Source organism: Eschrichtius robustus, chromosome 4, assembly GCF_028021215.1.
Source record: "Eschrichtius robustus isolate mEscRob2 chromosome 4, mEscRob2.pri, whole genome shotgun sequence".
NCBI classification, from domain to species: Eukaryota; Metazoa; Chordata; class Mammalia; order Artiodactyla; family Eschrichtiidae; genus Eschrichtius; species Eschrichtius robustus.
The window spans coordinates 36537765-36564189 of NC_090827.1; the positions used below are offsets into that span (position 1 = coordinate 36537765).

General features: G+C 43.7%; 1 protein-coding gene across 5 annotated transcripts in view; it reads right to left on the reverse strand.

Moving 5' to 3' along the window:
- The window catches only part of ZNF827 (zinc finger protein 827), a 178342-nt gene that overhangs the window by 125506 nt on the left and 26411 nt on the right, over window positions 1-26425 (reverse strand). For all 5 annotated transcript variants that reach the window (XM_068542576.1, XM_068542577.1, XM_068542579.1 and 2 more), the window contains exons 2-3: window positions 14846-15880; window positions 4605-4777 (exon numbers count right to left, since the gene is read on the reverse strand). In XM_068542576.1, the coding sequence (XP_068398677.1) occupies window positions 4605-4777; window positions 14846-15880 (1208 nt within the window). The remainder of the gene's footprint in view (window positions 1-4604; window positions 4778-14845; window positions 15881-26425) is intronic.

Below are 26425 nucleotides of genomic sequence, written 5' to 3' on the forward strand. Positions count from 1 at the left end.
CCTGCTCCACCCTGCTATTTCAGGACTGGCCCTCCCTTGAGTAGAAACTGCCAATGGTGGAGATTTGGGCCAAAAGATTTGGGGAGTTGTGTGATTTTGGACAAACGAGTGATTGGAATTCAAAACCCAAGTCAAACCGACCTCTCATCTTTGAGTGGTGATCTAGGCAGGATTTGAACCCAGGTCTAAGGAAGGTTAAAGGTTAAAGATTCCTTAATCCACTGGGCCACCTGGCCCCTCTGCGCGGGCTTCCTTTCCAAGAGTGCAAGTTTTACTACAGCCGTTTATGCATTCTGAGTGCAATCCAAAAGCATTATTCACCAGCCAAAACATACTTTTAAATAATGTGGAGTGACCAACAAAAGCAAAGAAATTAAAAGTTAATGGTGAGATCCTGTCGCTACAGCACCCCACTGTGGCTTTTTGAAAAAAACGACAGAAGAGACTCTGGGTCCCCCAAAGCCTGAATTTCTCCACAGAAATAACCGTATACACTTACATTCAGTTACAGCAAAGCCTTGCTCATTAAAAGGCTTCCCCTCTGCCACCTCGGGAGGGGCTGGAATTGGGGGGACACACACTCTTTGTCACCAGCTGTTAACTGTCTCTGTTCTTTCACAACAAAGGGACCTCACTCTGGAGCAGAGCGATTCATTTACTTTCTCACTCACAGAATCGGGAAGATTCCCCACCCTCTCCTCCAACCAGTACACACAGGAGCAAGCACCTTGGGGGCCTCAGGCCACAGCCCCAGGGGACCCTGACAGGTGCCAGCCACAGCTCGCCCCGGAACCAGGTGGCAAAGGTCATGAGGCTGAAAGCTTCCGTCGTCCCTGGGAGCAGTGCGGTGGGGCAGATTCCATTTCAGGAGTGTCCTGACATCTATTGCCCCAGGACAGGACAGGAGCTAATCCAAGAACAGAAGCTCCGGAAGCAGCTTCTGGAAAAAGGAAAAGGACAGAGCCCAGGTTCTAAAATCAAACAGGGAGCCCTGGATTCAAAAGCGTCTGTGCCCAAGTCCTGTATGCGGCTCTCCTCTTCCACCCGATCCTGGCCTGGCTATATTTAGTGGCAGAAAAATGAGTGACCGTTGAAAAGAAAAACAGTGGATGAAGCGTTGACGGTCACACTTAGAATTTTATTAGAGCTAGACCTTCCCGGAGGGGCAAGAGCTCGCATTTGACCTTGGAGGGAAGGCTCTCCCCTGCTCTCCCGACAGAAAAGCTCTTTCCGGGATCATCTGTTCTCTCTTTAGCCCGACATCGGCTTAAAAACCCTTCTTGGTCGGCTACCGTCAAGAAACACTTGACTAAAGCGTGTCATTCTTTCCAGGTCACATAGACACCTGCTTTCTGCTGGTCATCCTTCACAGAGAGAGCATGTCACCATCCCAAGAGGTGGGAAGTATAAGGGCTGTTGCATCACTGGGTCCACCTCCTGGAAGCAGCTGGACAAACACGAGGACACTTCGGGAAGCATCTCCTCCACCTCACTGAGGGGACCAGGCAGACCGGGGCGGGGGCTTACCTAGGAGTCAGCTCCTTAGCTGGCAGGCCTGAGACTAGAGAAAGTCGGCGCCCTGACCCTTGCCTACTTCTTGCCGTTTCTTCACCCACGTTCCCGATCTCAGCCCTCCTCACCTTCTCTGTTCAATTTTAGCTTATGAATTCCGCATTTAATTCCTGTATGCTCGCTCATCCAGGAAAGTTGTAAAAGACTTAATGGAAATCTAAGATAACCCCGAGGAAGCCGGAGGCATTTACAAGCTCCTTCCGCAGCAAGCCATAAAAACATTTGCATGATATATGAAGGAGGAAAGGCAGGCTTTCAGAAAATTGTACAGTGCCTGAACCCAGTAAGTACTGTAGTTGTTGAACAAATAAAGTAGAATCCCATTTTTCCTTAAGTAGCTTTATGTAATCAATATAGAAGGATACAGATTAGGATGATAATGGTTATTTCTGCGTGATGGGATTAAGGGCCAGTTTCAGATTCTTTTTATCAGTTTTTCTAAATTCTCAACACTAAAGCTATGTCATGAAGAGAGAAAAGCAATAAAATTTAGAGTAATTCTTTCGTGCCATGTCATCGATTTATTTCTAAATGTAAATATATATTCAGATGGCTTTTGGATAATAATTACTACAGTAGCTGCATTTATTGAGTGTTTCTCCATGCTGGGCATCATATTGAGTGCTTTATATCTGTTATCTCATTTAACCCTTATAACAAGTCCGTGAGATAGATCGTGTGATTATTATCTCCACGAGCGGAAACGGAGCCTTGGAGAGGTTAAATGATTCACCCAAAGCTCCACAGCTACTGAAAGTCACGGAACCGAGATTCTAACTGAGGTTTTTTTTTTTTTTTTTTTTTTTACCACGCAGTTTGAGATCTTAATCTATAGGCTATATGGCCCCTACTTCTGAGGTAGGGCTTGTTTTAGAAAATCTATCCATCTTGTAGCCTCTGGCGCACAGAGCAAAGAATATTCATTCCTAAGGCCACAGCCATTACATTTCTCTGTAGACTATGTTTTCAAAATCTACCAAAACGAAAGTATGCCTCATCAAAATTAAATCATGAATTCTTTGATCAAAGCAAAAAACACGGGCCCATAAGTGAGGTGGAGAACAGAAAAGAAAGCGGACACCATCTGATGAAATTAAACTTGCATAAGCCCCTCTCACACTCCCCTCCTCAAAATCTCAACAGGTTGGGACACCATGAGTTTGAATAAAGTAGTCATTTCACACCACTGCTTTATTGTACTGGTTATTGATTTGTTCTGAAAGCATTCTAAGACCCCACGACCCACAGATCCCTGGCTGCTCTCATCTACAACGCTGTCATGGCCGACGGTCTGTATCATCAAGGCACCCAACTCATCTCCCTGTAGTTTCAGGGTCAGCAGTTCCTGCTATTGAAAACCCAGCTTTTTTTTTTTCCCCCATGGGTTTATAAATAGGTTGTTTTAAGTGACCCTGAGCTGAAAACAGGCTTACAAGGTGTCAGGCCAGATGCAAGTTTTCTGCTCACTGAAGCTTTAAATTTGCCAGACCTGATTTCCAAACACAGAGTAGGAGACGGTAACAAAAACAAATTTTAGTTTTAAAGGCATTTCTTTGGAAGGCTCATCCTGCTAATGAAATCCACTTTGCAGGTGTAAAATACAAGATTTTACGCTGGGAAAGAGTTGACAGAGGATGAGGAGGATGCAAGTAAAACACTGAGTCGGCTCAGTAAAATTCAACCAACCAGAACCCCTGGTTAAATGGATTCTGAAAATGAAGGGCCTGCTACTCCCTGGAGACAAAGGCAAATGGTAGAAAACAAATTATATCATGGCTTTAATTTTTTTTTTTAATTTTCCAAGCAATTTCCTAAAGTCAGTAGAGGTTCTGTCTGATCATACCCTTTTAGATCAACAACTCTAAACAGTGATTACTGATCTATTCAGAAGGATAAGACTGCAATATTTTGAAAAAAGCAAATACCTCAATTATGTACACATGCTCTACTTCTTATGGCAGGAAAGTAAACACTTTATAAATAATGTCAACAGTGAGACAATATTGCAAACATCAGTGAAAATGATGGTTATTATTATTAAGGTGTTCAACAATAGCTATTGAAATTAAATAACTACCATTGAACATTTCTGTGTCAGATACTTTGCTATTACCTCCTTAAATATTAATGATATCCCTTCCAGACGAACATAATCATTCCCATTTAACAGATGAGAAAATTAAGTCTAAAGACTCATTTGCTCACCACTTCGCTAGTAAGTTATACAATAAGATTTAAAGGCAAACCTGTCAAATTCAGAAGCCATGCTTTTTTGATCTCTTGGGTTTCCTCTTTGCATTCCTTAGCATTAATAGGGTCTGCTAAAAAGTTTCCCCCCAGCTCACATAAGAGTGACACATAGTCTAGTCAATTCCCTATATGCTCATTACAGGCGCAAGCCCCCCAGTCGCTCCTAATAGGACACTGAAAACAATGTCTTTAGATGTTTGCTAAGTGTGATCCCGGGAATTATGACGGCTCAAACACTGTCAGCCTCAAGGGGACTCAGTCTTGTCAGGAGTGGCCCCCAAGCCTCCCACAGGGTGAAAGTTAGAGCCCACGTGTCTTTCAACGTCCTCACGCTCCCTATAAGATGTCTCTGGGTGTGCCTCTGGGTGTGTAAGCTGGACGGCAAAGCAACAGCAGAAGAGGGCATTCCCTCCAGGAAGGGGGGCAGGTCCAGCAGTCCTTCCTGAACCCATCTTTCCCTGCTTCTTGCTCTCCCCTAACTTTTCCTCCTAGTGCCCCAAAATGCATCACCGTGCAAGGCCAGGTTAGGCTGTTGCTTCCCAATAGGAAAGGATGGTTCTACACTACGTATATTATTTGGATACTGAAGCTGCTCTCTGCTTTAAGTTCTGGGTTGTCGAATGGACTTGAAGACGCTTATAATGAAATCCTTTACAAGATCCTTTTCAATGTGCTTCATTTGCATTGCAATCTACCTTTCAGCACTGAGCTCTGGGCATGGATCTGTGCAACGGCCCTGGCTGTGCCTGCCTCTCCGTGAGGCCCATCCGCAGGTGGCTTACCTTCATGTGGGATTTGAGATTGTCCTTGCGAGCACACCGGAATGGACAGAGCGGACACTGATGACTTTTTAAACCTGTGTGAATCACCATGTGCCGCTTCCAGTAACTCTTCCTTTTTATAACCAAACCACATATGGGGCACTGGAAAGGCTTTCCGCTTTCCTCTTCTGAGGCTTGGAAGAAGGAGAAAGACAGGAAAATTAAGGAAAACAAAAAGGCACATTGCGTCCAGCGCTAATTCACATGCATTGCTCTATAAAGAACACTAACAAGGAACTGGGGGGCTTCAGGGGGTTTTTTGTTTGGTTTTGGGTTTTTTTGGTTTTGGTTTTTTGGGTTTTGGGGTTTTGTGGGGTTTTTGGGGGTTTTTTTGTTTGTTTGTTTTTGCTTCGTTTTGTTTTGGTTTTTGTCATTCCAAGACTTTATATCCATGAGGAAGCTATATTACTGCTTTTCTTCAGGTAGAAACCCACGTTTATCTCATTACTTCCATCTGGGCTCCATTTTTCAGAATCTGATCATCCTGCCTTGGGAAAGCCCTGCTTCCAGAGACCACCCCACACTTCGGAGGGCATCTGTCCCAGCCCAGCCCAGAGAAACCTGACTTCAGAGCCTTTGTTTCCTGAAGGAAACTGCCGGACTCGAGTTCACATCTGAATTCCTGAACTTGGAAAAGGGTAAGAAATAAAGACAAGTCAAATGGGACCGAGAAAAACACCACAGTGAAAACCAAACAGCCATCATAAACCTCACAAGCCCAACTCCAGTGGAGACAAATTTCAGGCTCCTACTGCTGACTTGTTCAGTTTCGGCTTCAGCAGATGCTGCTGCCAGTTTGGCCATCATGGGGTCTTAAGGTCAGGGGTTGCCACCCTCTTGCTTCTGTCCCTCTGGTGGCCACTGAGATGCACTGCCCTCCTCTGCACGGCGACTGGGCCCCACTACTCACTTTGGGAAGAGCTACAGCCGGGTAGCTGCAAATGCTTCCATTTTTCAGGAAAGCCAACAAACCAACTACTTCCTCCAAGGAAAGCTGAGATCACTCTCTCCTCCACCAGCCCCAAAGGGGAGGGTGTCTATTGTGACACTGTGTTGCTACACATCTGGTCTATCAACTTATACTGCTCAGGGCCACACTAGCCTCTGCGATTTAGGGATAGAGGAACTAAAAACGAGTAGAGTTAAGGACTCAGACTGTCTGTTCTTAATCATGAGGGATCAGGAACATTTCCAAACTGATTCAATAAGTTGTAATACGCTCATGAAATAAAATATGAGAAACCATTTTTAAAAATGAACTAGACCTATAGATGCTAATATAGAAACATGTCCAAGATATTAGAGTTGGTGGATAAAGCAAGAATTGAAACTATGTGTCTAGGGAGATTCTATTTTTATTTTCTAAGAAATAGGAATCAATTGCTTCTCAGACCATTAGGTGAAAGGTTGGTAGGGGACTTTCTAAAGGATGACTCAAGCTGACAACACCTAAAACCATTAATCTCAACATCACTAAAAATGGGACAGACATTGTGTGCCCTCTGATAATCCATCTATGAAATATTCTTACAAAATATTTAATCAAGCTTCTAGATAACTGGTAAATTTACTGGAAATACAGGTTGTTTTTTAGAAATGTTAAACACACCAAGAGGGATGGAATCAGCCAAATTCAGAATTTGGGACATTCTGTAGGACAGATGACCCAGTTTCTTCAACAAGTAACTGGCATTTTAAGAAGGGAAGAGGTTATAGATGAAAAGACACTTAAGAGACATATAAAGCAAACGCAAGGTGTGAAGCTTATTTTGCTCCTGATTTGAACAAAGCAATTATAAAAAGACCCTTTTGAGATAATTAAGAAAATACTGATTATAGCCTAGGTGTTCCATAATACCATGTAGCAATCGTTGATCCTGTTAAATGTTGTAATAGTTATCGAGGCTATTTGTTTTTAAAGTCCTTATATATATGTAAATATTTACAAGCAAATGAATATGAGGTCTGGGATTTGCTTTTAAATACTTGAGCAAAAAAAGTAAAAAAAAGAGGGGAATAGGAAGAATGGGATGAATAAATGAAACAAAAAAATGATATCTTATTTTAAAAATATGATATTTTATTTGTATGAGAATTGTCTAGAAGCGTACCCAGGAAAACATTAAGCAGTTCATTTTAAAGGACTGTGGATTAAAGGGAAGGGGTCATGGAGGGAAACTTTTGTTTTCATTGTATATTCCTCTGTACCATTGGAATTTTTTAATATACGCATTACTTTCATAATTTTAAAAGGAAATATTCCCAAGTGTAAACTTTAAAATGATAATATTATGTATTCATGGAGTCAACTGAATCTCCACATGCAAAGAGCCACTTAAAATGGATGGAATCAGAAGAGTTCTGGAATAAAGTCGGGGCACGCCAAAGATGCCGTTTTTACAGGTGTAAGCAATATTGGTTAGCTCAACCAAGCACCTGGAAAAAGAATCCTCTATCTGAAAATATACCCTTCAAGCCTGGAAATTCTCCTTGTGATGTGTTCCATCACAAGTATTTCCTTTTTTTGACTGGGGGATGGGGTGAGGACTGAGGATTTCCTTTTGCTCTAGGAAAAGCACACTTTGCAGAGGCCTATAAACACGCTTTTTATAAACCCACGCGAGCTTTCCTGCTGCGTCTCGTTGTTGATTGCCTCTGCTGACCTCTCCTGACCTATCCCTAATTCGGCCTCTCACTTTCTATCCTGCATTGTCACTCCCTCCACTCTGATACCCTGATCACAAAGATGACATGCTGAACAACAGATTTGAGAGAAAAGACCGAATCAGGCCCCTAGGTGAGATTAGTGTCATAAGCCAGAGGGGGGGAAAATGATGATGTCTACTTGGGGTTGTAAGAACATCAAAGTAGTAAGAAAGAGATACACAAAGAGGCTTCCACTAATTCCCATCTTCAGGAAGTACTTCCTACCGTCTAAACCCTAAACGGCCTAATTTTACACGATTGTCTGGGAGAGGAGAGAAAAACTGAGATGTCCTCCACTGACCTGAGATTTCCTGGCACATCATAGGAAGGCCATCGAAGGGCATTTACTGACAAGAGGAACACTGCTGGCTTCCCCCAGAGAACTTGCTTTGCCTAATGTGATCAACAGGCTTCCTATTTTTTACTGACGCCCTCCCAGCCCCTACCCTAATCACCTACTCTACATGGCAAATAGATCACAGACTACACTACATTGAACCCTGCATATTCATATTTCATATAAATGTATTTTATTGGGGAGCTATGCTTCCTGAGCTTTAATTAATATCAAAATATACATGCATGGTGCACAAATTAGTGTATCCTTGGATTGACCGGGAAAAAAGAATTCAAATACTCATACTGAAGAGAAACTAACAGCAAGATATGTGGTCAAATAGCTACACTCCTGTATCGATTTGACATTTTTAACTGATCGCTGCAGGAAAGGAAGACAGAAGCCAGTGATAAAAGTAACCAGAACACAAAGATCGAGTTTAAAAATTGGCCAGTAATTTCCCCTGGTAATATCTGCATTTTTATTTATTAAAAAAATTCATATTTTAGTAGGATGCCCTCCACACGTATACGATGTTGTTAACTACTTTAGAGAAAGGAGGAAGTAAGGATGGACTCTATTTTGTATGCCAAAATATTTTCAAGGAACTGACAGCTGTAAATTTCACTCAGATTTCGAGCCTAAGGAAATACGACCACTTCCTCAGAATGAACCACACATTCTCGAGGCAACAGGATTGAAGTGTTCATAATTTTACCTAGTTTACAACTGTCCGATGAACAACCTCCCCCAGATACACCACTAGTTAGTACCACTGCAAACAAAACTAAATTCCACCAAATGCTGCTAGACCTGGTGGGATGGATAGCTGCTAATTTGCTCCCTTGGAGAAAACATTTTCTCTTTATAAGCAATAATATTACTGGAATAAAAAGCAATACTAAATGTGTGTAAAAGGCCTGTCATGCAGTAAATGGAGGCTATCTGTAGTAGCTATGGTAAGAATAGTAGTGACAATAAACTCTTCCCTCCAAAGCAGAACACTTACCACCAGAGCAGGTGTAAATTTTTTTTAAATTAATTAATTAATTAATTTATTTTTGGCTGCCCTGGGTCTTTGTTGCTGTGTGCGGGCTTTCTCTAGTTGCGGCAAGCGGGGGCTACTCTTTGTTGCAGTGAGCGGGCTTCTCAATGCGGTGGCTTCTCTTGCTGCAGAGCACGGGCTCTAGGGCTCACGGGCTTCGGTAGTTGTGGCACAAGGGCTCAGTAGTTGTGGCTCGCGTGCTCTAGAGCGCAGGCTCAGTAGTTGTGGCGCACGGGCTTAGTTGCTCCGCGGCATGTGGGATCTTCCCGGACCAGGGCTCGAACCCGTGTCCCCTGCATTGGCAGGTGGATTCTTAACCACTGCGCCACCAGGGAAGCCCCCAAGCAGATGTAACTTTAAACAATTGACATCACATAAGAAATATGTAGCTCAGGGCTTGGCCCAACATGGCAGATTATTCCCGGAGCCAAGAGGAAATAAAATTCAGCAGCAATACACTGTGCTGTTCAGGTAGGTCCAGCTCAGCCCGTGCAGAACTCTGATGGCCAAATTCAGCTCAGCAGGGGAAACAGAAAGATGGAAAAGATGGAAGGAGAAAAGAAGAAGAGAGTGGAGGCAGGAACTGGCTAGGGCAGAAAGGGCTGGAAGTCCTTACCTAGTGTCTCTAGCATCCAAAACAATGCCGGGGACCAAGCACAATTCAGTCATTGTGTGTTGGACCATAATGAACTTAAGTGGAAAGGGCTGGGTCAAGAGAGTATCAAAAAATGAAACATGGGCTGGAAATGGAAGAAAAATGTCCAGGAAGCTGCCAGTAAGTCCCAGCGGAAGTATGTTAACCCAAGAGCGCATGCTTTTCACAGAGTATGCCAATACACATCTTGAAAGAATGAGTATATAAACCATGATGATCACATACTTATAGAGATGTTCACATACTCATAGCTCACTTATTTTCAAAATGAATTTTGGAGCAACTAATGTTAAAAATGCATGCAGTGTGACTACCTCATTAATAAAGTACAATGATATATGTCATCTATTTACAATGGACAGGATCTGTCCAAGGCAGAGAGACAATCTTGCAGAAGGTTTGATAGGGAATTTTAAGAAGCAACATATTTAATTCAAAAACAGAAAAAGTTTTATTTTGAGTTGATAGACAAATAAAGAAAGCAAAAGCAAGGAATTTTAAAGCGCGAAACAATCTGGGAGGATAAATTCCGACCAGTTCAGTGTACAGTTGAGGAAACTGAACTGAGATTTATGCTTATTATGGTCCTTCTGCTTGTTAGTGGAAGGGTGGGGATGACAGCCAATCTCTTCATGTCCGGTTGGTGCTCTGCCCTATTGTCTATACATAAAAACTTCATTGGGTTAAAAAAAAAAAAAAATCATGGAGGGTTTTAACTAAATCGCTGTAACTCAAGGTAGGTCATTTTTGCAACAAATGTAATTGTTTTGTAGGCTTTGAAATCAAACTTTGCCTTGTTATATCCTAAGCGGCAAGATAATTTGCAAGTGGGTCGTTTCTGCAAACAGACCTTTCCATACACATCGAAGGAGTTTAAGACGCCAGGTGGCCCTGGGTATGTTTAATCCCTGCACCATCCGTCCCCCCTCTAGGCCCACTAACCTACTAGTGCGTATCTCTGTAGGATGAGCCATCATCCTCCTTCCTAACAATATACATGGATTTAACATCTTTCCATGGAATTTCTTGGGCATGTCTCTCAACTCCTATTTCAGGGAAACAAAACCTATGTTGGCAATGGATGTCACTGGGTCTTTCTGCTGTTACTGACATCAAGATAATCGATGCATATTTTAACAACTGGTAAGCATTCAGTAAAACTAAGAGAGAAGTCTGATATCTAGAAGCAGTCTAAGTTTAAATCACTGGGGAAATATAATTGAGATCGGTGACAGATAGTTCTGAATCTTGATTAAAAAGTGAATTTTCTAAGGAAGTCCCTCTATGCGATCATCCCCAGATTACGGCTCTAATAACGATGGACCTAAGGGGAGTATCAGAAGAGGTGACCTGACTTTCTGGACTTTCTCTGCTTTTGCAATAATGTTAATAACATCTCATAAACAGGAATAAAAACATCAGCCAGAAAACTGTATCTATTGACCCAGGAAATATTCTTAGTTCTCAGCTATATGAGACCAGCTTGCTTCTAAGCATATTTAAATTTTACTCAGGAAAATAAGATGCTTTGGAGACACTCTCTCGGAAACTCGCCTAGTGATTTTTTTTAACCAGGAGCCTGGCATCCTGGGAATCTTGTTGGCCTTCTACAAGAAACTTTGTCTTTAAAATAAAAGACATTTATTTTGTTCTGAGCTGCAACAGAACAGTAGTTTCAAAGAGAATTGAGTCAATGTGTGACATTTATCTTTAGAGTAAATGGACATGATCTTCTCTCTATCATGTCCCCTTTCAGAGGAGCAGTGTGGCATGTGCCGGGGCGCAGGGTCACATGAAAGAAACCTCCTCCTCCAGTGTCACCTCTCCTTGCAGGGGGAACGGCTATGGAGTGGTGGACTCTTTAAGGAATTAAATACACCATGACCTGGCAACAACCGAATCCTGTTCAAATAAGACAAATAAGGGCAGACCTAAAAGACACTTTTTTTTTCCATGGTTTGGACTTCCCGTGACCTAAAGAAGGTCAAAGAAATGCTAGTGTCTAAATGACTCAAGACAGGACTGGCTTTTCTAGCACATCTCCCTTTGTAACTCCAGAATCAACTTTATATGCCCTTTTTGCAACATTTTGAGAAACAGCTTTAAAATGTAAAGCCCCCCTTGAAATCGGAATGGTGCGTAACTTATTTCTGTGGATTTTTTTTTTTTTTTTTTGGTTATTATTTGTTTATTTAAGTAGTAGGCAACAGAAACCCTTTCCCTGCTGTGAGAAGTCGTTCCACCTACCTATTTTGAATTAAAGTAAGATTTCTTTCTAAAGTAAAGGAAAAAAATAATCACGAGAACTGTTTAGAAGCGTGGGTGACAGCTCTCATTGCATTCCCATAATGCTTTTTAGGTAAAGTCAAGTCACATCCAAATCCAGCCCCCAGGTGGCCCTGAAACCAACAGTACCGTGTGGAGAAAGGGAGAGGAGGGGGCAGACGGAGAAGACCCACCTTCCCTTCCACTCCTCAGATTCGAAAACCAGTGATTCAAGTAACACCAGCCAAATTATCTCTCCATGGTACAAAGTAAATAACAAAATCAGATATTCTATCAACTTCTTAACCCATAATCCAGTTAGGATGCTGGGAAGTAATGACATTCACTTTAAGTGAAAAGTGCACAGAGGCACCCCCTCTCCTATTTCCAATCCATGCAGTAAGGAACAGAACTTGTCCACCGACCTAAATGTCCATCAACTGATGAATGGATAACGAAGATGTGGTATATATATATACACACACACACACACATACATATACACACACACACAATGTAATATTACTCAGCCATTAAAAAGAATGAAATAATGCCATTGGCAGCAACATGGATGGACCTAGAGATTATCATACTAGGTGAAGTAAGTCAGACAGAAAGACAAATATCATATGGTATCGCTTATATGTGGAATCTAACTTATTTACAAAACAAATAGACTCACAGACATAGAAAACAAACTTACGGCTTCCAAAGGGGAAAGGAAGGGAGGGATTAATTAGGAGTAAAGGATTTATAGATACACATCACTATATATAAAATAGATAAACAACAAGGATTTACCGTATAGCACAGGGAACTATATTCAACATCTTGTAATAACCTATAATGGAAAAGAATCTGAAGCTGTACACCTGAAACTAACACAATATTGTAAATCAACTATGGTTTAATAAATAAAAGTTCTAAAGAAACAGAACTTGAATTTAGGATGCGCCCACATGGACACACAGGGGATCATTTCAAGAGCCCTCGTGTTTCTCTTTGCAGCGATCTTTTCTCTTGCGTGAGTTTTACCAAATGAATTTTTTTTTTTTTAATACAATCACTCAGTCAATGGAGCTGCTTTGCCAAGTCTTGCACTGTGAACAGAGGCATGTGCCAAACAGGGGGCACAGGTCCCTGTCCATCAGCAAAAGGGGTGGCAGAGCCCCATTCTGAGAAGTTATTTTCTCTCCTCTTTCAGTTGGAACATGTTCATTGATTCAAATATTAAGTGTTTCAGCAACAGAATGGATTCAGTAAAGAAAAAAGAAAAAATCAATTTCTTATAGATCTCCATATTCAATTCTGCTGAGAAGCCTGTGGAGGTATGGGCACGGATTAAGTGCATTTAAACCAAAAAGGGAGCACATCTCATCCCTGGAGTGTAGATCCTGCAACAAAACAGGCAAACAGTCTATCGCCCACCCTGGAAGCTCGTGACCTCTCTCTCCTCTTCACGTGCATCTAGTCACTTGAGTGAAAAGATCACACTTCATAACTATTGCTGGTTACACCCAAGACACTTGAAAATTACAAAGCCATTAGAGTCTGCCGTCAGGAGAGAGTTTTATCAGTTCCCTCTTTCCAAGCCTTTAGCCATCTAAAGTTTATTACTAATTTTGTGTAAGCTTTTCCAAGTAACTAATGTCCAGGTGAATTTACAGGAGAAACATCATTAATACAGTTATTTAATAACCAGATGGAGAATACTTATAAAGTGACATTTTACATAGATAGCCATACCTCTCTTTCTGCTGCTACCCCTAAATGAAATTTCTATAAACCAGGAGTGATTTATTCCCTTGCAAAATTACCCCACTCCCTCTGCTTGTCTCCCGTTTCCTAATTTTAGCCATTTCTCTCTTTATTTCCCCAGATGGCGAGTGAGAAGTGAAGAGTAGGGAAACTCAGAATTGATCAACATTCCAGGATTTTATTGACACTTCAGAAACCCTGGAGTGAGCAGTTTGGATCACTTAAAGAGTCATAAAAGTTCCACATATCCATTTTCCTAGTTCTGTTCTGCTGTTTACACAAGTTTTCAAGTAATTATAATGAGTGCATATAGCTCACTCAGCAATTTAAATGGAAATTTGTCATAAATGCATCAAACTGATGTTAGCTGTGATTGTTCAGTCAATTATTTGCCATTCTAAGCCCCTGTCATCAACATGGCTGCAAATAATCAAAAGTTGGCTAGACGCACACAATGGCAGCGTTTCTACTGATGAGGACACACATGGCCCACTTCCTGTTCCAGTCTGGCAGGATATCCTCAAGAGACATCCGAAACTCCATATATCCATCTCTGGGACCCTGCATTTACCAAGGGCATAATTTAGAAACAAACCAGTACAAGAAATGGTGTTTCCACTGTGAGGACTCAAGTGACTAAATTTCTCCCTCGGATGAATAACTGTGAATGTCAAGGCTCTATAAAGCGGCCACTTCTCCTTTGGAAAGACCGTCTCCACAAGAAAAACCCATGATTCACATTTTCCACATGCACATTCCTTCAGAATCTGATTGGACTGGAATAAAATAAAGCATTTGCAGGAAATGCTTTGATTACATCTGAATGACAATACTCTTCAGAGTTCTTGTGTGACAAGAAATTATGGAAGAACAATATAAGTCAAGGCTTACGTTCCACCAAAAATTAATATAAATGCTAACAGGAAAGTATACAGTGTGGTACATTAGGGCAGAATAGCTACTGCTGATACAAAAGTCCATTTGTCATGGAGGCGGTAGGACGGTAAGCTCTCTCTTGTCAACTGTTTCAAAAGCAGTGAGTTTTTCTTCTCCCCTCTGTTCAGTGATGCCATGCTCTCCATGACAAAGGTGCTTTGATCTTCCCCTATTAAATATATCTTGTGTGGACCTAGCCGGAACTTGCTAAGAAAAAAAAAAAAAAATCATTTCTATGCAATGGAGGAGTACTGTATGTCTCTAAGAGTATTCATTACCTTTCAAAACTAAAGCTATTGGTGAAGTTTTTTGTGTCACACATACATGAAAGAACCCCCTAGGCTGCTTACTTAAAATATTTTGTCATGCTCCTGCTTTTTTATTCCTGCCTCAGATCAGATGGGGAACCCAAGCGAAGAAGGCAATGAATTAGACGTTGCAAATGACAGGTAAAAAAAAAAAAAAGACTTACAAGATGATGGAAATGAAAGCATCCATACCTGAGTTGGAGGGTTTAGACACTCTTCCCTTAGGAACTGGGAGTAACAATAATTCCAAGGATTGTGGCGGAGGTGGCGGAGGTGGCGGCGGGGTCACTTTGTCTTGCTTCTTCTCTGAAGGCGGTGGCGGGAGAGGGTCCTCAGGCACCAGTGATGACTTCTCAGCCAGAAGGGTCCCGGCAGCCCTTGCTGCGACCTCTTTCAGAAGGGCCGCCGAGGAGGTCATGGAAGCCAGGGAAAGGAAAGAGCTGGCCGGGGGCGGGTGTTCCTGGCCAGGAGTCAAGCTTCTCTCGCTGACTTTCTTGGATAAAGCTGCCAAGGTAGAGCTGGCAGACTGGGAGCTGAAAGGGGAGGAAAAGGACTCAAATCGCGTGGTCTCCTCCGTCCTGGTCAGCGATTTGTCCTGCAGAACAGCATTGGCTGCAGCTTTCAGTTTGAGGATGGCTGAATCCGGGGACAAGCCGCAGGTGGTGGTTGAGTTTGGCAACCACTTACCTTGATTCCATAGGAAACGGTTACTTGGAGTGTATTGGTCATTCTGTTCCTGCTTCTCAGCCAGCTTCCTGGCCAGCACGCTGAGCTGCTGGGCATGGTGGGACGGTGGGGAAAAGGAGAGGTTCGAGCCGACGTTGACTGGGGACTCCACCCTGCCGTTGGCCGTGGCCGTGGCATCGAGTTTGAGGGACCCGGCCTCTAGCAGCCGCCTCAAGTTGCTGCTCAAGGGCTTGGTGGAGCCTGCGGGATCATCATCACACAAAGAAGACACGCCGGGGGAGAGGTGATCTGGACACTGCAGTGGGTCTCGCAGGACCTCACCGTCAAGTGCCACCAGCTCCAACGTGTGACTGCTGGGGGTCCCGCTTCCCAAGGAGGTGTCGGGGGAAGTGGACTGCTCCTGGATCCGGTCCTCCAGGGACAGCTTATAGTTCTCCTGGACTTCTCCATAGGATGCTTCCGACGGCGTCTCTGAAGAGTTCCCATACCAGTGTTCTCCTTCACTGAGTTCTCCCTCCGCCTCGTCCTGCCTACTAATATCTGGGGGAATTAAGAAGATCAGGTTTACTCCCAAAGCGAGCAACAAGCAAGCCTGAAGACACTCAAATGGAGTCATGGACATGCTTCCTCTGCCCTTCCACCCAAGAACCACACGAAAGACAGACACAACTTTAGAGCACGTCAGGTGCTGGGTCAGACCGTCTCAGCCTAAGCCTGCAAGGATACCGAACAGGCCAAGGTAAAAACACACCCACCTTCTACACGTGTTCATCGTTCTCATAATTATTCCAGATAAAGTGAAATGGAAAAGGAGGAAAGAGAAAAATGGATCTGGTAAAGAAGAAACAGCTACTTTCAATGATGGGGGAAATGGGAAAGCTTGTACCCTGGTGAAAAATCCCAGCATGACATCTTTAGGGTCGTGTGGGAATGAAAGAGGCAGACTGGCAGAAGGGAAAACACAGTGTGATGAGACCCAAGGCAGTGGGAAGCCGCTTCTCCACTTTCTAACTCCACAACCTCAGACGCGTCACTTAGCTGGCTTGATATAGTAAAATGCAATTAACTTTAAGTTGATCAAATCATGTAAATAAAAACCTGCCTATTAGCTATTATACCAACTTCACATAGTTGCTCTGAAGCCTTCATCATAATAAACATGTGACCATGTTTTGAAAACAGTCAAGTACTATATAAAAATGAGATCTCATTAGCAAACACTATTCACATTCCTGATTTCTTAAAGGGACAATCTCTCCCTGATTTCTTAAAGGGACAACGCATGCTGCTTGTTTGAGATTCCAACCCCCGACTCGCCTGCCCTCTCAACACGGGCAGTGATTACTAATTTGTTCCCTCACTCCACCCAGAGTCCCCTTTCGTTATTTTTCTATCCATTAGTTTATCTGTCCACTCTTACTGCTCTCACTGGCCCCCGGCACCGGTCAGTTGGGACTCTTTGCCGTTCCAGGAGCACAAGTGGGCTCCGCCACTTTTCTACCTTTGCTCAAAATATTCCCTTGATCTGGAATGTCTTTCCCTAGAAAACCCGACGGTCCAACTCTGCCCATCCTTCAACAGCCAGCTCAAAGGATTCTTCCTCATGATTCTGCCTAGAACTCTCAGTCAGAATTAATCTCTCTTTCTCATTCATTCACTCACTCGTTCAACAAATAATGAGGGAGCGCCTGCTGCATGTCAGGCGTTGTTCTAGATTGCTCTAGACTGAACAACGTTGAACAAAACAAAGATCCTGCCTTCTTGGAGCTTACATTCCAGTGGAGAAAGACAGATGTTAAACAAAATGAATAAATGAGTAAATCCTCCAGTAAGCCAGAGGGTGGTAAGTGTTATGGGAAAAGATACAGAGCAGGGCAAGGAGGATTGGAAGTAAGGCGTAGGAGGTGAGTTGTCATGTTAAATAAGGTAGCTGGGTGAGGCTTCACTGAGGTGGTGACATTTGAGCAAAGACTTGAAAGATGCCAGCAGCTGGTCAGGCAGCCATCTCTGGGAGAGGGGCCCAGGCAGATCAGAGGGGGTCACTGTCAACGCCCTGATGTGGGAACTTGCCTGGCATGTGCATGGACCAGCAAGGAAGCCAGAGTGGGGAGAGTGGAGTGAGTGAGTGAGTGTCAGAGCAGTAGGAGAGAAAGAGAAATAACGAACGAGAGAGAGAAAGAGAGAGAGAGAGAGAGAGAGAGAGAGAGAGGGAGAGAGAGAGAGGGAGAATGTGTAAGTTATAAAGGAGGGAGGCCATGCCTATCAGTAGGACATTGTAAACTATTGAAAGGTCTTTTGCATCTGGTGCAACTGGCAACCACTGGAGGGGGAGGGGCAGGGCAGTGACATGATGTGACTCAGGTTTTCAAAGGTTTGTTCTGGCCGTGTGTGGAAAAGAGAACGCAGGTACAAGGTGGGAACAGGGAGGCCAGCTCAAGGTGATTGCAGGTGGGGAGAAGTAGCTGGATTCTGTGCATATTTGGAATGCAGACCCAACATTCCCATTTTTTAAATATTGGTATTATATTACTCTAAATGAACTGTCTGCTACGGACTTAACTTCTAAAAAATTAAGTGGTGGTGTTCCTTGAAGGCAGGGATTTTCTTATTATGTACAGATCCCACATATGCCTAGCACAATGCCTGGTCCCTAGCAGAGTTCTGTGAAGGTTTAGGGACTGAGCCAAAATCCCCCACTGTGCCAAGTTTTGCTGTATAACATGCTGTTTCCTTTCCCAATAGAAATAGCTGCAAGTAGTAATGTACGAACTACAAGCTAATACACTGATCTTCCCCTGCTCTTTAGAGGAGAAATGTCACAAATGACAAATTCTCTTTCACTAAGTTAAAGTTCTGCAACTCCTTCCTGAGATTCCTTATTAAGTTATCAAGAAAATATAAAATATCAAATGGAATTTGCTGGAAAAAAGCAGACAGAATTGAGTTTTCTCTGTTAAGAACAGTCTGGCTCCTTGTGATTTGCCACATTTCCTTCTTCCCATTTGATTTCAATATTTTTCATCTTTCCTGAAATCGGCGGAACCCAGAACTACCCATCTCCCCAGCGGCTTCTTGTAGGGATGCTTTTACCAAACACCAAGCAGTCAACATCCATTTCAACAATAGGGCTAATTTTACGTTCCTTTGGCAAAGCCCCTGTCTTGATTTCAGATTAAATACCTCATCCTTCGGAAAAATCACATGGGAATGATCTTATAAATAGTAAGAGAAGTAAAAGATTTAAAAATCACTCCAGTAAGAATAGTTGAAGATCTTGTTCAAGGATCTCTCCTTTGATCTTTATTAGCACTCACTAAATGAACTAACATAGGAAAATGTATGTTTCAAAAGGAAATACTTGTAGATTATGTTTTTGTCAAACTAGAGTAGCTCGAGATAGTCAAGATTGGTCTAGAACCTTGTAGTATGAGGCAATTAACAAGGTACATAAAATCAGGGTTTTGAGAACCACAAAGAATTACAACCACAAACGTGTCCAGTCTTGTCATTTTACTGAGACTATTAAATACTGTAAAGGTTACCTGATTGCATCAAAGGCACACAGCTAACCTACTGCTAACACTGGAAACCAAAACCCAAATCTCTCAACACCTGGCCTAAGGTTCCTTTTCAAAGCCCCTGCCAGATGCCCTCTGAATAGCAACTTCTAGAAAGCTCTGAGCAGCTGTCCTCTCACCCCTAGCCAGCTATCCTTCCACCCTCTGGAAACAGAAATCAGCAAGAGAATTCTCAGTGATAAGGACAGTATTCACTCTTTATTTTAAGGTAAACCATTAAGAGGTAAGTATCCATTATTCCTATACTCTGATCTCTCCATTCCCTCTCTGCCTCTTCTCTGTTGCTGTCGTCAAAAATTGATATTGAACGCCTGAAGAATTCAACACATCTATTGGCAAAGCCCCAAAGGCAAAGTTTAATTTCCTGCCCCCTCCAGACCCTAAGTGAGCAAGAATATTCCCCCTCCAAATGTGCTGAAGCCGGTGAGTGGGTCCAAAACTGAAGAATTCAGGCTCTAATCCCATCAAGCACTGATAAGGAGATCCAAACGTTCAAGAGTGTTAAAAAAACAACAAGGACTTACTGTATAGCACAGGGAACTCTGCTCAATGTTATGTGGCAGCCTGGATGGGAGGGGAGTTTGGGGGAGAATGGATACATGTATATGTATGGCTGAGTCGCTTTGCTGTGCGCCTGAAACTATCACAGCATTGTTAATCAGCTTTACTCCAACATAAAATAAAAAGTTAAAAAAAAAAAGAGTGATACAAACAGTTGATATCCACTTTTAAAGCAACTTCCTCAACCTCACCAAAACACAGCCGAGAACAAGCAAACAATCAAACAAAACATTTCTTAAACAGACCAATTTACGTCCTTTAAAACCCCGAGATATTTCTTAACCATCCATTTCTCCCTGCTTTGCAGACACGCTCACTGAGATACATACACTCTCTTGTGCAGTGCAAGGAAACTCGGCTACCTAAAGAATATTTTTTAAACTCGTAATATTCTATTAATCACTTTTCCAAAAATGCTGCTCCTGAAATCGAGGTTTGTCAAGTAATAAACCAGCAAATAATTGTAAGGCATGACCTAGAAGGAGGCAGACCAGAAACCCGAGGAGAAACATCTCCGAAATTATTCTGTCATCACCTGAGGTCAAGTAAAAGGTGGAAGATGCACGCAGAGAAATGAGTGCAAGAGAAGTTGGGACCTGCAGAGGTTTAGAGAAAAGTCCCGACAGGCTTCGACAAATAGGCTTTCAGTTCATAAAACGGCGGCAACAAGGATTTTCTCGCACAAATATTAATTTTGTTTCCCTTCTGCTGGGCTGTTGTTTTATTTTCACATTCAGTTTCATTCTTCCTGGTCCAGTTGCGGGGAGCTCCGCTTCAGCGGGGTCTGCAGCGCCACCCGCCAGCCACACCACCCCCCCACCCCGCCCCCCGCGCCTTTCACACCGCATGATGAGAAAAGGTTCTCTCACCGGGATGCTCGAATAGCATTCCTGCATTCTAGGGGATTAATCTGCCGGACATCACGAACTTCAGAACAAGTGAGGCTTGACTTTTGACGCTCTTTCCCAACCTGAGGCTCCCCCCACGCACACACCCCATCCCCCAGCCCCACCCGGGGCTGCGAGGCTGTTCTGTTTCCTGGTCTGTCACCGGCAGGGAACAGTGGCACGTAATCACAGGGCAGCGCACAGGCCACTGTCCTGCAGACGCTCCCCGCTCATCCAGCCTCCACCGTGGATCTCACAGCTCTCCTGACAGGCTCCTGGGGAAGCCTCAGAGCTGCCCGTGTAAATAACTCCCTCCTAGATCCATTATTTTTAACCTCCAGAACAGGAAGCTATTTCCATTGCTAATTTTACGACAACCTATGTCTCTGACAGCCAGGTTCACACTCATTCCTGTCAATTTTACGCAACAGTCTGTTTTGGTGTGTTTCCCTTTAAATCAGAAACTCGAAGAATTAAGAATAGAAACGGTGCAATTACAGAATGAGAATATGCTGAATACATTTTGTTTCCATGTGGCAAAGACTTCTCCTTTGGGGAAAACAAAACCAAATTTCACTACCTAACACATTTATTTACAATTCAGTCCTCAAGCAGAGAAACTGGGTAACTTGAGAGCCACAACTCTCGCTGCATTTTTTTCAACTCACTTCCCTGTCAGTTTGACAGTTTTAATCAGATGCATTTCATTGGACTGATATTCAACTCAGAAGGTCCTCGTTCAGAAAGATCGGGAGGAGAGAGAAAAAAATATATAAGGAGTCACCTATTACTTTTCACGCCTTTTGGCTGAGGTGAAAGCGAGTGGAGGTGGAAGCCGAAAAGCCTCACTTCTAAGTCTACCCACAAACCATTCCCACCAGTCGGGCCACATGAATCTCACCAGCAGGTATTGAAGAGAACCAGGATTAAGCTCTCAGGACTCGCCTGGTTGGAGCTGACTCATGGTCAGGCCTCTGGCAGCCAACACCCTCTTCTTGTGACCACAGGTGTATTCACCTGGTCCCTAACCTTCTGGCTCATTTTCATCTACAAATCTTCCATGTTTTCACTTTCCACCTAATACACATCCATAGCTAAAGGCCACACGTCACTATCAGTATTATCAGTTATACCTGGGATACAAACCTTAACTCATACAACAGACTTTTCCTTGCAACTGTATACAAAAGCAGTTTGCAAAGTTTATGGAGCCATGTACAAAAGTTATTCGTAAAACCAATGCTGATAATTGGTTTAATTCAACATTTACTGAGCATTTACCATGTTCGGGGAACTGTTCTCTGCAACAGGGCGCCTCGGGGATGCAACAATTTCTAGGCCAACAGTTTATAATCAACAGGGAAGCCAGGAATGCGCAATCCTATGAAACACAATGACTAGTACCATCAAGCAAGAGTCGTGTGTGCGTAAGAGAGCAAATCATTCCAATTGCGCAGGTGGCTTTGGAAATGGACCTCGGAGGATGAAGAGGATTTCAACAGACGGCACTGGAAATTCACTCATAAGAGGGCTTGCTCCTCTGTGAGCTATCAAACAGGAAACAGCCCAGTTGTGGAGTAAGCTAATATTCTGGTGACCAATGTTAGATAAACGCACCTAAGGAAAATGTTTCCAGATTCTTCACATTTTAAAAACTCACCGTCTATTGATTTGTTAAGGGCAGATTTGACCAACTGCCTTACCCTACTCACTACTTTGCGGGTTTTTTTGATTTATTTATTTACTTACCTACTTATAATTTATTTATTTTTGGCTGTATTGGGTCTTCGTTGCCAGATGTGGGTTTTCTCTAGCTGTGGCAAGCAGGGGCTACTCTTTGCAGTGCACTGGCTTCTCATTGCGGTGGCTTCTCTCATTGCGGAGCACAGGCTCTAGAGCGCAGGCTCAGTAGTTGTGGCACGCGGGCTCAGTAGTTGTGGCTCACGGGCTCAGTAGTTGTGGCTCACGGGCTCTAGAGCGCAGGCTCTGTAGCTGTGGCGCACGGGCTTAGTTGCTCCGCGGCATGTGGGATCTGCCCGGACTGGGGATCGAACCCGAGTCCCCTGCATTGGCAGGCGGATTCTTAACCACTGCACCACCAGGGAAGTCCCCACTACTTTTGAAATCAAACCGTTAGGTTATACATTCCTGGGGCAGGACCGTGAGTCAAGTCACTTTTGTATTTCCCCTCGAAGCCCTGCCCATAGTAGGGGTAGGTAGTAGGGCTTCTGTGGTTGTAAATGACAACCAGGACTGCAGGAAGCCGTAGGTGATGTTCTTGGTCCCTACATCACTGAGAGGGACACAGTGTTGCTAGCGTCAGAGAGGGTGTGGAAAGCACCATAGGGATCCCTCTCATTTGCCTCTAGTCTCTTCTCGGAGGTTAACATCTCCTCTCGGACCACCTTTCCCAGGAGGCTAAAAACCTGGCCGCGCAGGTTCTGGGTTCTCACTCTCAATGACGTACCATGGGAGAAAGGTCCTTCCTCCTCTGATTGACTGCTGCAGGTCACGTGCCACTCCCTGGACCTATCGCTGAAGCTAGAGGGCAGGCTTAACAATGGCTCAATGTGGGTCACAGAAGAAAGGAGAGGAAAGAGGCACCAGGAGGACAAAAGCAATGACCTCTCTAATGTTTCATAAAGGTTTAGTATGCTGCACATCAGGCGGTTCGGAACCCATTTTGTGATTCTGAGCGTAAAACATATCCTCGTTTAGGCCGATTTACTTGCCAATTTTTCAGTTGTCCCTTTGTAGGCTGAAAGCCTCAGCACATCCCCCCACACCGGTTCTGCCCTCAGCGAAGAGACCTTTCAGGGGTTCGGGGCTCCAAGTCCACAGTCCGAGTGACAGGCATGGGCAGGTAATCGGCTCTGCAGGACCAAGCCGCGGAGACCGCAGTTCCAGAACACCGATGCCCGGTGGCACCCATCCGCTGTCAGCGTGGCCAAGAAGAAAATGTAAGAATTGCTAGTTATTTTAAACTGCCAGGGTGGAGAAGACAACCAGATCCCTGTCACCAGTCCAACTGGGGAAAAGGTGCCGTGAGGGCATGGGGAAATGAGAGGAAGTCTGGAGAGGATAAGAGTCCGCAGACTGAGATAGCAGGGCGGGCTCCTGGGTCAAAATGAGCATTTTGCACACAGCAGTGTTTGCAAATTCTTGTTGGAAGTGTCCACGAGGAAAACAAAGGTATCACAAATTAACACATCGCTCCTTATCTTCAGAGTGAGTTCCAAACAGTATCTAAGCCAGTTTCAATATTCTCATATAAAGTTGCCAGATCTTCCAGTGACCGAGGAACTACCCAAGCTCCTCCGTCAAACGGCTCATCTCAACGTGAATGGCAACTCCTCCATCCCTGCAACTGCTTAGACCAAAATGCCACAGCCAGTCTCCTCTATCCTCTTTCTCTCACCACCACCCCCCATCTAATTCATCTGTGGATTCTGTTGGTTCTACTTTCAACATACATCCCAAGTTTTGCCACTTTTCACCATTACTACAACTCCCACCCTCGTATACAGCACTGCACCCTTTGCCTGGACCATGGCAGTAGCCTTTTTTTTTTTTTTCCTTTATACGTCTTTATTGGAGTATAATTGCTTTACAATGTTGTGTTAGTTTTTGCTGTATAACAAAGTGAATCAGCTATATGTATCCATATATCCCCATATCCCCTCCCTCTTGAGCATCCCTCCCACCCTCCCTATCCCACCCCTCTAAGTGGTCACAAAGCACTGAGCTGATCTCCCTGTGCTATGCGGCTGCTTCCCACTAGCTATCTATTTTACATTTGGTAGTGTATATATGTCAGTGCTACTCTCTCACTACGTCCTAGCCTCCCCTTCCCCCGTGTCCTCAAGTCCATTCTCAACGTCTGCATCTTTATCCCTGCCCTACCACTAGGTTCATCAGTACCATTTTTCTAGATTCCATGTATATGCTTTAGCATTCAGTATTTGTTTTTCTCTTTCTGACTTACTTCACTCTGTATGACAGACTCTAGGTCCATCTACCTCACTACAGATAACTCAATTTCGTTTCTTTTTATGGCTGAGTAATCTTCCATTGTATATACGTGCCACATCTTCTTTATCCATTCGTCTGTCGATGGACATTTAGGTTGCTTCCATGTCCTGGCTATTGTAAATAGTGCTGCAATGAACATTGCGGTACATGTATCCTTTTGGATTATGGTTTTCTCAGGGTATATGCCCAGTAGTGGGATTGCTGGGTCGTATGGTAGTTCTACTTTTAGTTTTTTAAGGAACCTCCATACTGTCCCTGTTCTCCGTAGTGGCTGTATCAATTTACATTCCCACCAGCAGTGCAGGAGGGTTCCCTGTTTGCCACACCCTCTCCAGTATTTATTGTTTCTGGATTTTTTGATGATGGCCATTCTGACCAGTATGAGGTGATACCTCATTGTGGTTCTGATTTGCATTTCTCTAATGATTAGTGACTTTGAGCATATTTTCACATGTTTGTTGGCCATCCGTATGTCTTCTTTGGAGAAATGTCTATTTAGGTCTTCCTCCCATTTTTGGATTGGGTTGTTTGTTTTTTTGATATTGAGCTGCATGAGCTGCTTGTATATTTTGGAGATTGGCAGTAGCCTTCTGACTGGTTGCCTTACTTCCAATTCTTGCCCCACTATTCTTAGCCAGCAGCCAGAGTAAGCTTTTAAAAATATCTCCAACTCCACTACTCCATCCACAAAGCCTCCACAATGGCCTCTCACATTTCTCAGAATAAAATCCAAAACCCTTACCTTGACCTCAAGGCCCTACATAATCTGTATCCCTCTGGCTTCATCTGCTACCACTCTGCCTTGTTAATAAAGTAGGCTCCTGCCTCAGGGCCTTTGCACTTGCTATTCCCGTTGCTTGAAAGCTTTTTCCCCCAAAAAGAGCCACATGGCTGATTCCCTTACTTCCTCAGGTCTCCCCTCAAACATAACTCTTTATTAGAATAGAAGCTCCATAAGAGAGAAAGCTTTGTTTTGCTTGCTGCTGTATCCTCAGCACTTAGAATGGTACTCACCGGAGCACACACTCAAATATTTGCCACATGTATGAATGAGAAAGAAGAATGGGCTTGGGACTTCCCTGGTGGTGCAGTGGTTAAGAATCCGCCTGCCAACGCAGGGGACACAGGTTCGAACCCTGGTCTGGGAAGATCCCACATGCCGCAGAGCAACTAAGCCCGTTCGCCACAACTACTGAGCCTGTGCTCTAGAGCCTGTGAGCCACAACTACTGAAGCCTGCGTGCCTAGAGCCCGTGCTCCGCAGCAAGAGAAGCCACCGCAATGAGAAGCCCGCGCACCACAACGAAGACTAGCCCCCCGCTCGCCACAACTAGAGAAAGCCCGTGCGCAGCAACGAAGACCCAACGCAGCCAAAAATAAATAAATAAATATTTTAAAAAAGAAGGGAGAATGGGTTTAACAATCAGAAAGGTAGCCCTTGTCTGTACTGGAAATGAGAACTGTTTTCCAAATTACAAATGACAATTCTATTTTTCTCATGTGAGTCAAACACAGAATAGGGAAAAGAGCCCGTTTTGCAAACTTTTCCACCAGAGCCTCCCTGGTGGCCAAGAAAAGACAACAGCAGCTTAGGGAAACGTGGGACTGAAGCTGATGCCCCCTCCAGGAAGCCCCACATTTCTTTGAGTTTTAGCTTAACGTTTCAAGTGAATTCTGCACTCTATACTATAGCTGTGCTTGTCCTTACTTAACAATATGGGGGTATTTCTCACAAACCATCCAGAGACATTTATTCTCCTGGAAAGTGCACCATGTCCCTCTGGATACCCACCTGCTTTGGAGAAACATGTACCCTATTCGGAGAAGCAAGAATGTATGAAAAGTATGTAGCACAGTGTCAAGAGCTCAGTAAGGGGCGGCTGTCAGTGTTACTATTATCACTATCAGAAAACAGCACTCGTCCTGGTACGCCCCACTTCAGAGAGCAAAGCAGAAGCCCAGAAGGTAACTTCCCAGGAGGATACAATGGATCCGTAGGATATCAAGAACTACAACTCTATTTGTTGA